The 12,406-nt window shown below is 41.1% G+C and overlaps 1 protein-coding gene across 5 annotated transcripts in view; it reads right to left on the reverse strand.

Annotated features, from left to right (window-relative positions):
* The window catches only part of SLC2A12 (solute carrier family 2 member 12), a 31,435-nt gene extending 19,607 nt beyond the window's left edge, over nt 1-11,828 (reverse strand). For 3 of the 5 annotated variants that reach the window (XR_010997255.1, XR_010997256.1, XM_068184528.1), the window contains exons 1-2: nt 11,537-11,828; nt 2,657-3,973 (exon numbers count right to left, since the gene is read on the reverse strand). Coding sequence is in view for 3 of the 5 variants with exons in the window: in XM_068184528.1 (XP_068040629.1) it covers nt 2,657-3,973; nt 11,537-11,651 (1,432 nt within the window). In the remaining 2 variants the exon portion in view is untranslated. The remainder of the gene's footprint in view (nt 1-2,656; nt 3,974-11,536) is intronic. The other 2 variants (XM_068184526.1, XM_068184527.1) reach the window with 2 other exon arrangements.
* Between the last annotated feature and the right edge of the window lie 578 nt (nt 11,829-12,406).

The following is a 12,406-nucleotide window of genomic DNA, read 5'->3' on the forward strand; positions in this document are numbered from 1 at the left end:
ATGAATTCTTTTGTAATGCAAAAATGACTTTTATCTCTTACTGTCTTTTTTTCAATGCTCATCACTGTGCTGCCCGGGTGTTTTGATAAAAGGCAATAAATATATTTAGCATATACTTTGTTCATTAAAAAAATCAATCTACTTTATGTAATTTGGCAACAAAAGAGAAATAATTTATAAATGTCTGCTACACTAATCTGGATTGTAACTATCTCTTTGACCAGAATAAAAAGAAAAAAAGGGTAAAAAAAAAGTACAAAGGAGTTCAAAAGAAGATGATAGAGCTCAGAATGTGTGATCTGTCCTGTGAAGAGTGTGTCATCTCCTAATGGTAGTACATAAAGTCTCCTTTATCCCCACAGAACATAGTGCAGCATGGACTCAAAATAAAGTGGGTGAATTTATTCCAGAAATGGCCTTGTGGTGAGGAAGGAAAAGAGCAAGATCTTCTCTGCTCTTTGTCCAAAGGATGTCAATTTGATCTACAAAGAGAGGAGTCCTCAACACCACCTTCACCTTAGCCAGCCATTGCATGGAGGCAGGCATTGCATGGAGCATGAGAGCTTCCCACTGAAAATACAGTGGTGCAGGTGTTACTGTGCTTTTGTCCTAGGTGCCCCAGGCACAGCCTGGACACAGCAGCCAGCAAGTGCAGCCTCGATGCCTCCTTCCCACTGACGAGTAGACAATGGAGAACAGTCTGGTCCAGACCACAGGCCAGATTTAGAGATGAAAAACATAAACAAGTAAAAACTATTTACTTTACATAAGCAAAGGGGTTCATTTTTTTTCTTTACACTAAGAAAGGTTCACTGAGGGTAAGAAAGCTAGGCTTTGAAAACACATTCAGGGATTAGGGCTCCAAACAGGAGATGTTGTAGGCTGCATATGAGACACAACTTATAACCTTGCATCCCAATCCATACTATTCAAGCATGATAGATCTTTTGCAGATTTCAACAATCTTTTGGTTCTCCAACCCTTGCATTTTCTATACTTTTTAACTGAAATTTTAACTGTACAGTGCACTTTTAAAGGCAGGAAAATGCCTTGAAAGGACTTAGCTGCAATTTCTAATGCCTGTATCTCTGCTAGGCCTGGCCTTCACTTGCTAGGCAAATGCATCTGTCAGTATAAATTCTCACAATGGCTTTATACATGATTTCTCCATGATGGAGCTGAGAGGGTGCTTGTTCTTTCCCATTTTCTGTTTGAAAGCATTTAAGCTCTCAAGTCAGGAAAGAGATCAAAAAACAAGCACGGGCCTCAATGACTTCTCAGATCAGCCTGGAAAACACATCAGTTTTTGTAGCCCTCAAGAAAATAGACATTGCTCTCATTAACTGTACATTAGGCTAACTTAAATGATGAAGAACCCATTTGCAGCCAGGTCACCAGGAAAGCAGATTTCAGCAGGAGTCCAAGACTGAACATGTGACCCCACTCTAAGGGTCATTAAATATATGTTTGAAACGCCCAAATAAAAGTTCAAGTAACATTTTCTTTTCAGGGTTTCACCCCTGTTTTTGAACCTATGTCACAGAAAGCAGAATCCAGCCCCAAGACAATCTTCAAGAGAAGGAATAACGCTGTAATAACACCGTCAAGCTTGCAACCCTGGCAATGTATGCTTATCTCACACTGCTCTCCCTGTGAGCAATGTTTAAAATAAATAAATACTGCAGGGGAGTTGTTGTTAGTGCAATTGTTGAGTTGTATCCTTGTGGCAAGCTTTTTATCATAATAGTACAGGAGAGTACAGTTTGTTTGCAATGCAAGTTTGAGCCAGAGTGCAAAAGCACATAAAGTCTGTTAATAAATAATGGACTTGGCATGTGGGTTTTGCAGAGTGACTTAAAAAGTCAACCCCTTCAAAGTACAACATTATGCAAGTGCTATTGAAACAAAACAAAAGAAAACTGAGAGATTTAATTTCTAGTCCTTTGGAATGACAGACATGTTCTCCTCAGGAGAGAATGAGACCTGTGCAAGTGTGATAGCAGATGCAGCAGTACAGTGTCAGCTGTACAGTGTCACACCTTTGTGTCCTCCTACTTGTATTGTTGAATTTTACTTTGCCCAAGCAGTGGCAATGGTACTACAGCTTGCTCATGAATTATGGTCCCTTGAATGTGTTTTCTACATCTGAAGACTATTACACAGTCAGAGGGACAGATCCTCGGTGGGACTCAGGCAGGTTGGTATTTTGTGGATTTGATGATGTCATACCATACAGGGGTCCAGAGCTTATCATCATCTTGGGTTTAGGAGCTAGCAGCAGCAAATGCCTACATCCTAACCTTCCCAGTGTAATGACACAATAGATTAGAAAGAGGAAAGATTGCCAGGGGCTCCATAATTTTGCTATACAAAGCTAACAGCAGTTCTTGACTGAAGAGGGACAAGTTAATTGCACTGAACAGAAGGGAGATCAGGTCATTGACTTTACAGGGTAGGACCTCTTCCTAAAAAGTACATGCCAGGCCTACCAGGATGGTGTGTGACAATACCAGTGCATATTGGCAGACAATACCAGTGCATATTGGCAGACAACACTGCTTTGCCCAACTTACGAACTGCCTAATGCCAAGCTGGGCATGTCATCCCAGCACTTGATAATGTAAGTTACAAACAGTTAGAAAAATGAAACACTTACTTGGTCCAAGACCTATGGAAAATGCAGCAACATAGACAAGCAGGCTGGCCAGTGAGAGCCATTTCAGGACAACAGGAACCTCCCCACTTTCCACCTGAGACCCTGTTGTGCTTTTGCCTCCTGCCAGGGCAGTCCTGTTCAGTTCTCTTGTCCTGACAACATCTGGGCTTTGTACATCAAATGACAATCTTTCTGTTGAAGCCACACTAGAAAAGAGGTCCTTGAGACTCCCATTGGTGATGGTAAAGTTTCCTGGTCTCTGGAGAGAGAAATCCTCTGGAGACTGGCTTCTGCAGACCTTGGTGAAATTCACATTTATGTTACGGTTCACTAAGCCCATAGTGACCAACGATATTGCCATAACAGAAGAGCCAATACACAGAAAAGTTTTACTTCCAACTTGATCCACAAAAAACGTAGCTGGGACTGTGCTGATCACTTTAACCACTCCAACTCCAGTGGAAGCCAAACTGGCAGCTTCATTGCTCTGGAACCCAACTGACTTCAAAACAATTGATGCATAAAATAAAATGTTGGGCTGCCCAGTTGTCTGCACAAAAAACACTAGAGTGAGTCCTACCAGCATTCGGGCCCTCATGTTGTTTTTTGAACGAAACAGGTCCAAGAAACTATACTGATGTTCATCTTTCAGGGAAGACTTAATCACAGTAAGCTCTTTAGTAGCATCTGATGTTTCCCGTAGCCTCTCCAGTACTTTTCTCGCCGCTTCATCGTTATTTTTCATCACAAGAAACCGAGGGCTTGGAGGAAGGAAATACATGGCAATAGCCTGCAAAGCACCTAATGGAATCACGAGTCCAAACATGTACTTCCAGCCATGAGATATGCTGGCAAATGCATAATTTGAAATATAGGCAAAGAGAATGCCTATCACAATCATGAGTTCATTTAATGATACAAGGAGGCCTCTTCTGTGCTGTGGGGCGATCTCAGCGATATACACACATGTTGCAATTGATGATAATGATATGGAAATACCTATGGCAATCCGGCCCACAATGAGTATCTCGTATGATTCATAGGGCAGCAAAATCAGACTCCCCAGCACAAGTAAAGAAGATGCAATAATAATAGCAAGTCTCCTTCCAAATCTGTCTATAAGAAATCCACCAGTAAGGGATGCAAATAAGGCCCCAAAAAGCAGGGAACTTACAATGACTTCCTGCTCTTTGCAAGAGAGTTTTAAAATGCTGCTCATCTGAAGAAGAGCTCCAGAGATAAGGCCCAACTCGTAGCCCATCAGAAGTCCACTTATGGCAGCAATGGCAGAAGATAGAAAGGTGAATGCTCCACAACCTGAAATAAGAGGATAAAACAAAAAACCTTGAAAGAGTGATTTCTGCAACATTCTGATGATTAATAATAACTTTATTTTATCTTCCAGGTAAAAAAAAAATCTCTCTGTAACTTCTAGGCAGAGCAGTTAGGTGCAATACACATCCATCAGCAGTGGTGACATAAAAGCTATTTACAGAAAAAGCTATTTCTGAAAAAAAAAGAAAGTAAAAATCTTTAGTTTTAATGCTTTTGTGTTCCTTATCTTTCTGATCACAAGTCAATAAGGTTTTGATCAGGTCCTAAATAATTAAACCTTCTGCTTCAGAATATTATTGCAAAAAGAAATGGTGAGAAAGCAATTTTTGCCTTGAAATCTTTCTGTGTTTTTCCTAAACTGAGAAAGTCTCATCCACCCAACTAAAGTACCATGAGCAAGGAAAGCGTTCTTAGCCAAACTGCTTCAACCTTGACTCAAATAAGTAACAAGTTTTCCCTCACTACTTATTATTTCCTTTGTTTCGCCTGAGGATGACATGAAGGCTGCTGGTACCATTGTTTCTATTTTGCCAGATTGAAGATTTATTCAGTGAGCACCAGGCTGATGCAGATATCTGGGATAGTCTAGGGAAACTGATCTTTGAGGCAAACTCATGAACTTTCTGGCTTTGCTCACATCTAAACTCAGATTCTTTGGAATATCTTGATCAAATATTTTGCATCGCTTTTGACAGCCATAGTGTCAGGAACAAGGAACAGATGATGAAAACAATGCAGATTATACGCCTTTGAACATCCACTTTAAAACAAACTCATTTTATACAATTGTGATTCATTGTTTATTGTTACAAGATAGATTTGACTGATCATATTCTACTAACTGTGAAGCCTTTTGCACCCTAAACCTTGAGGAATATATCAATTTGTTATTGTTGGTCTTGTTCTTTCTCCCAGCATGATTTCCCTCGCATCACAATGTTGGCTGCCACACAGCTAGGAAAAGAGTAAATTGACTTCTGATTTTGCAGTTAGTTAGAGAGATGGGGCATGTTGGAGGAGAGGTGGCTTTTGCAGCATAACAGAGTCTCTGTTTAGTTAATTCTCCTGGAATGAGTGGTATATGGTCTAATTGGAAATGATACAGTTTGTTTATTTTCAGCTCATTTTTCTAAGGTGTTAAGGCTCTTTGATCATGCTGACTGCTCAGAGTTCCTTGCCAATAATTTTGAGCACATTGGTGAGGATCAGTCCCATTTGACAGAGGATATTACATTTCAAAAGCAAATCTTGAATAGAGAGAAGGAGAGCAGCCCTAGCAGTACATGTGCACTGCTAAAGTAAACAGTGACAGAGCCCAGGCCCAGACCTTGGCATGTGGCCACATACCCCACTAAATTGCTGGAAGGATCCCTGGCACATTTGCAGCCCAAGCCACCCTGTGTTCTCCTAACAACTCCCAGAATCAAACAGTTCCACCATCCCACCCTGCAGCCACTCCATAGGCAGAAAGGTTATTATGGAGGGTAGCACAGTACAAGTGTGAATACAAGCCATGCCTCGGGGGTCAGGGGAGATATGTAAGCCCATTAAGTCTATTAAGATAAGTATCACCTATTAGCTCTCCTAACTTTGAGCCAAACAGCAACAGCTCTGAGATACTGTGTGCACCAAATGCACCTCAACTCACTCAGCTGCTGAGCTGGTGTGGCTGGCAAACCAGAGATAGATAAGAGATAGGGGAGAAGTACATGGTTTTGTCTTGATGGGCTATAAGGACACAGGGGAATTGTGAAAAGTCTTTCAGAAGTTGGGGGCGGGTGGTAGATTTATTGGGAATGGAGATGGGACATCTTGAAGAAAATAAAAGAAACAAATATGCAAAATGCTCCAGTGATGGAACAATCTTTTTTATATTGTTGTTGTCCATACCTGTTAATATTTCTAAAGCTTTTTCCTCCTTTACATCTGCAGTACCTGAGACCATTTCACTTATTTTAAATAGAAGTCTGGGTTAGGTCCTGCTGTACTTCCTTCACCCATTGAACAGTACTTCAGTGGAAGTACTGCTGACTACAGCTAAGCTGCTTTGTGCTGCATCCTGCAATGCACATATGCAATATATGTTTTATCATTGCAAAACATAATTTCTCCTTGCCATTTATACTTTTCAGTTGCCTGCTTGCTGTATATTATTATATCTGGAGAATATACCATTCCAATAAATCCTGGCTGGAAATCTGGGCTGATAACACAGTGTTGTGCTGAAGGAATGAGCATATCAGAAACTAAACTGCTAATTTGATTGCAGTGCTCTGCCCAAACTACTGTTCAATGCTGATGTTTGTGCTTTCTTGAGTATCTCTGTATTTTATATCATTGAGCCACATATATTTAACGTAGGATTTTACCTCAATTTATATATTATGAACTAGAGAGCATTGTATTCATCCAGTCTGACACTCACAAATAGCACAACATGATCCTTCAGACACACTTCAATTACGTTTTATCTGAACCGGGCAATTTAAAACATTCAGCTTTGATTTAAAAATGGCTAGTGATTGAAAACCAATAACTTTAAGTCATAGGTCATCCCAATGGTTAATTGCTTTCACTGTAAGTTATCAGTAAATTATTTCTCTACTTAATTTCTGCAACTTCAGCTTCCAGCCATCAGATCCCATTCTCCATTTCCCCACACTTAACTGTGTTCACTAAGTACAAACTTATAGCCTGTCATTGGGTCATCTCACAAACAGACATCTCCTTTTTTAGCTACTTACCCTGTGAAGCTTTACAAGTTTACCAATCCCTGAAGTATTCAAACCTCTGTTTTCTGAACTTTTTCAGACCACCAACTTCTTCAGTAAATTGTGATCTGGACCCAGTGTTCCTGCAGTGATTACACAGTGCCAAAGAGAAACTTGACATAATTTTTCCAGTCCTCGTGGACATTTTCCTCTCTATTTGTCCAAGGATTCTCACAGACACATACAGAAGCTTATCTTCTGGTTATCCTTCAGGAAAACCTACTTTTTCTCTGACTGGATTCTTTCCAAGGCACTGCCTTGACTTGAAATATGGCCTGCCTCATTGCATCCTAATGAGGAATGCAAAATTACATTTTTCTGTATTAGAATACAGAGGATGGGTTCAACTTACCTTTTGAGACATCTACATCATCTCTAGATTTCTCTTGTAACCACTTGAGAAAAATAGGCACTTCTAGATGTCTGAATTAGGTCTGATGTCTACTTCCCTCCATTGCCTATAAAAGGAAACTGCGGCTTGCTCAGATGCAGATGTCTAAAGTTAGCAGAGAGGAACCCCAGACAGCACATCCACTTGCAGTCAGCAGGCCAAGGCATCCAAATTCTGTTCAGCCAGTGACATATCACATTTTTTGATTACCCATCACCTTTATCACCCTGTTAAATAATCTGTTATTATTTTCTTCCAAGAAACCGAGAACAGTAAGTAACAGAGGGGCAAAAACTGAGTTTAAGGCTCTCCAACAGAAACACAGCAGTAGGGTAAAACACTGTACCCTATTGATACTTTCAAGTCTGTGTCCTACATAGTTCTTAATTCTTAAACTGTTGGAGTGTCACTTTTGTATGGTTTCAGTTTCTGAAGTTGAGTGTCAAGTCAAATATCTTGATAGAGTCCACCACCAGCACTGTTCTTTACAATCCAGACTGTGTTCACATCAGCCTGTGGTCCTTAGATAAAGAAACTGAGATGGTTACTTATTTTTAGTCAGAGAGTCTGTACAAGCTGGATGTAGAGATTGAACACCTGGGAATTGATTGGGAAGCATTTAAGTCCATATATTTCTTGCTTCTCCAAGTAGAGCAACTTGATCAATATCTTCATGTTTATTTTGGTTTTTTTACTGGGTTAGCTGGCATCCTTCTTCATGTGTCCAGTGACACAAACCCACAGTTGTACAGAAATAGTGGAGGGCTGTAACTAGAGCACCCCAAAATGAAAAGCAGATCTTGACATGAAGCAGAGGGAGACACATTGTCCTTCTGCATTAGCAGCAACAAAGTCACTAGTTAACATGGTGTCTTTTGTCCCTCACAGGCACTATTCCACTGAAAAACATTGTTATATCACCATGAGGCTTTGTTTTAACTGGTGTACCCGAAACTTGCCTGCTCACAACTGCCTGCTGAGCTAAACCTTGAAATCTCTACTCAGTTTCCCTTCATGACCTTCCTCTAGGCAAAATTCCCTCTGACTTCAACATATGTTTTGCTTTAACATTTCCAGATAAAGAATGTTGCAGTAGTTGTACTCACAATCCTTTTAAGTGTCACTTTTAATGATGCTGCTGGCAGTTCTTAGGCATTCCTTTTTTTTTACAAAAAGCTTCTTTATATGTATATATACACATATATTTCTCTTATTTTTATGAGATGCCAACAGAACATATGGCAGTGTACAGCCCAGAGGAATAAAATATTTTAATGATAGCTACCAGAGAATTTTCTCCTTCTGTCTGCCACTAACACCATGGCTAATGAGTGTGGGGCTGGTATGTGACAAGTGATTGGAAAGTCTATTCTCTAGTTTCCCATGTAAACTAAGTGGTTTCTCACAACTGATGTTCAAGTCAAAAGCAGCCCTACTTGGCAAACAAACCTATCTTTAAGAACATTTGTTGGAATTGTTTATGCTTGGTTCCTGAAAAGGAGACCAACTGCAGTTGTAGCACAGCAGCACAGTGTACTGACGATGAGGCTGGATGGGGCCAAGTACTAAGGATGTGCCCTTTTACTTATTTTCAAGCACATATTTGGGAAAATACATTCAGTCCAAAGGCACAGTATTTGGTCTGTGCATGTATTTTATAGGCATTATGGATAAATGATCAGTGCCAGGGAAGATCTGCAAGCAGGCTGATTTGGGAAACACCACTCTTCACCCACCTAATGGGAGGGAGAGATATGGGAAAGGGGCCCTTTCCAGCTCAGTTTGGCAGTACCACACTCCATGTTAGTCCAGACACTGAGATTTCCGTGATGTAGTTTTTCTTTGCTTTCTTCCAAGAGATCATTCAGGGTGCATATAGAAAACTACTGGGAGGAGGGAAGGGAGATTACTTTATGTAACCTGTGCAAATATATCTATTTTGATAGGAGGGAACTCGACAATCTCTTCCACCATGGTACTTTCTTCTGTTTACTTTGATTTAATCTGAGATGAGAAATGTCTCCATTTGGAAGGGAAGTATTTTCTTTTCAGGAAAGTTCTTTAAATCCTTGCAATTTCTTTGATCTATTTAGACCTTTGGAAAGTGAATTCAAGTTCTGTCAACCATTGCTTAATAAGCACAGGTTATAAAATCCAAATGAGTTGAATACATTGCCTAGATATAAATCCACAGCATGGAATCTATCTTTTTTTCATTAGAATGATATCTACTTTTATCTACAATAGATTTTAAAACTACAGCATCTGTACTTGAAAATTTTATTAAGCAGACTGTAATAACATATTTCTTCTCCATCTGAGTGCTGACATACAAAAAGTGTGTCTTTCAAGGGATATAGTATTTAAATCTCCCAAATTGTCATTAAGGAATATTTTGCTGAAGTGTATAACATAAGGATTTTTCTTTTTTTTAGGATAAATTTTTAATGGCATGTATTGGGAACTGCTGCATAATTAAATCATGGTTTTGCTTCTCATAAAAGGTAATTCTCCCATTTTCATGTAATCATGTTTTTGCTTTGCTGCCACAGTCACTTTCTCTATCTCATCCACTTGTCTGGTATAAAGAGATAACTGGTATAAAGAGATATATGTTACCCAGTTGCTCTATTCCAACACCTGAGGTTTCTTTCGATCCAGTAACTGCTCAGTAGGTGCATTTCTCCGATTAGCTATGATGCATCTGATCTACCTGTCCCTCTAGGAGTCTGGCATGGGATCTGAAACAGTCACCCAACAAGATCCTACAGGAAGAAATAAATGACAGCTTTGGGAGAAAGCTATATTGCAAACAGAGACAGAAAATCTCAGAAAATACTAACTTAACCAAAAATAATTTCAGGGCCATGTGGAATCACAATCATTTGGCAAATGGAGCTCCTCCCACCCAAGTGTGAAAGGCAAACCCTAAACAAATACTTTGTAAATTGGACTAAAAGAGAAAGTGGAAGGAAAGAAATGTACCTCTCATCTAAACTCCTCCAGTGGTGGGAAGCACTGAATACTTCGTACAGTATAAGCCAAATTATTGTACTTTGTAAACAATATTCAAATTTCATGACCAAAAGCCCCCCGACAAAGATGGAAAGACAGGGAATGCAGATCCCAGAAAGACCCATCATAGCCGTGTCCTCTCTTACTCCTCTGCTACATAATTGCATTTTGTCAACAGGTAGTCTATCCCCTCATGACATGAAATGGCATATGGGTTTTGTTTTGTTAGTTTCTAGTAAGAATCAACAAGTTCTTTTATTTTCTAACTATGTAATTACATATTCCTCAGGTTACTGCTTTAATTTTTGAGGATAAGGACAGATGTGTAATTTGCATATAGTCTTCTAACCTTAACCCATGTGCTGCAGAAACTTTGCTATCTGTTTATTGCTATCCCATAACCATCTGCACTGCTCTCCTCAGTCCCTAAGGCAATGTTAAATGTGTCAGCACATCTACTGACTTTCTGTTCTTGACTAACCTCTGATTCCAGTATCAGGAGGCATCGCTTGACAGAGGACTATTACACTCCAACAAAGCATTTGTGCCTATGGTTTCTGAATATTCCTGCATTAATCAGTTCATTCAGCTCAAAGTGAACAAAATCTGACTGGGACATTGTCATTTCTGGCTTATGGCCATGATGTCCTGTTTGGGTACAGCTTTAAATAAGGCATAATAAGCCCTGTGGCTGAGAAATATCATGACTGTGGGGCATAATCCCCTTCATCTTATCATCTGGGAAAGAGTTTGAAAATGCAAAACTATGCTGCAACTGACAAAAACTGGCTGGGTAGGACAGCAAAGATGAAGAGCTATGAAATTCAGTTTCTGCACTTAAAAACTTATTGAAGAATAAGTGTTACAGCTGATTTTTGAGGGTACCAGCACAGAAACCCTGTTTCTTCCTGAAATGCTAGGGAAGTAAAAATGGGAGGGAGACCCTGTCCCCCCACCCTGAACACCCTGCATGGACAGGTGCAGTGCTTGCCTGGACTCCCTCCACTCACTCTGGTGAAAGGGCTGAACTGCCCCCGAGTGTACAAGGACCAGATCACTGTTGTTAGAGGGCAGCAGGTTCTCCTACCTTTCAGATGGCTGATCTTCATGAAGGAAAAGGATTTACACAACAGCCAGCACCTACACGAGCAGTAGAACCGAGGCCTTTTAGGGAAAGTAACACGCAAACCTTCATTCAAAATTCAAGCTGGCAGTCCCCTTCCTTACTCATATGTTCCCCTCTTGCACTTTTAGAAACTGAGAAGGCACGTCCCAAGAGTCCCTTGGCTTTGTGGGGCCGTTCTCCCCGTTAGCTATGCGGGCAGCTGCTGCTGGCCAACAGCTGGCACTCAGCTCCTGCCTGCTTACCTGCTGCAGCCGGGAGCCGGGAGCGGCCGCAGCCCCGGCTGCGCTCCTCATCCTCCCCTGCTCTCATCGTCTGGCTCTGCTGGCTGAGGTCCTCCGTGCTCTGCCCAGGTCCCATCACTGCCCCCTTCGCACCTTGGGCGGGAGCACTTCACGGTGCTGCGCTCCTTCCCCGGCCGGCCAGGAAAGGGCAGGTTGTTTTCCTCATGGCAACAAGTTCCTGAAGCTGGCTGAAACCAAATGCAAACCACAAAGTGGTTCGTGAACAACTTTGTTGCTATTTCAGAATGCTTTGCCCTTTGCAGTGACACAGGCTGTTGCTATTCTGGGGAGCCTATTGCAGGCGAGGGGAGGGCCGTCTGTCGGAAGTATTGCTTTTGCCTTTTAACAAATAGTTGAGACATCAGACATCTACCCATGCACAGCTCCATGCACATTCCTTACCCATTCACTTACAGGGTCTCTCTCTCTCTCTCTTTCCCGTCTCTGTTTTCCTCCACTCCCTGTGTTCATACGCACAGGTTTGTAGCAGAGAATGCACTCTGAAGGGGAGGGTTTGCTCTGTCAGCTGAAGTTAGGGCACTGAGCACACACACACGGCATCGCTGCGTTCTTGTAACTTAGGAGCAAATTATGGTGAGAAGTAGTGGAGAGGAAAACAACCATGACAGCCCCTTGCAGCCTGTGATAGTAGGAACCGGGACTTTACATGGCAAAGATGCACGTGATAATTTACAGGCAAATGCAAGGCAAGCCTCCCTCTTTTCCATGACAATTATTTGTAGAAAAATGGAGACTGTCTCAGCTATATTGAGTCAAAGACTTGATTTTGATCGCTGCTGAGAGTCACTCCATCCTTACTTGCTTCTGTGG

Source organism: Anomalospiza imberbis, chromosome 3 (assembly GCF_031753505.1).
Source record: "Anomalospiza imberbis isolate Cuckoo-Finch-1a 21T00152 chromosome 3, ASM3175350v1, whole genome shotgun sequence".
Classification (NCBI taxonomy): domain Eukaryota; kingdom Metazoa; phylum Chordata; class Aves; order Passeriformes; family Viduidae; genus Anomalospiza; species Anomalospiza imberbis.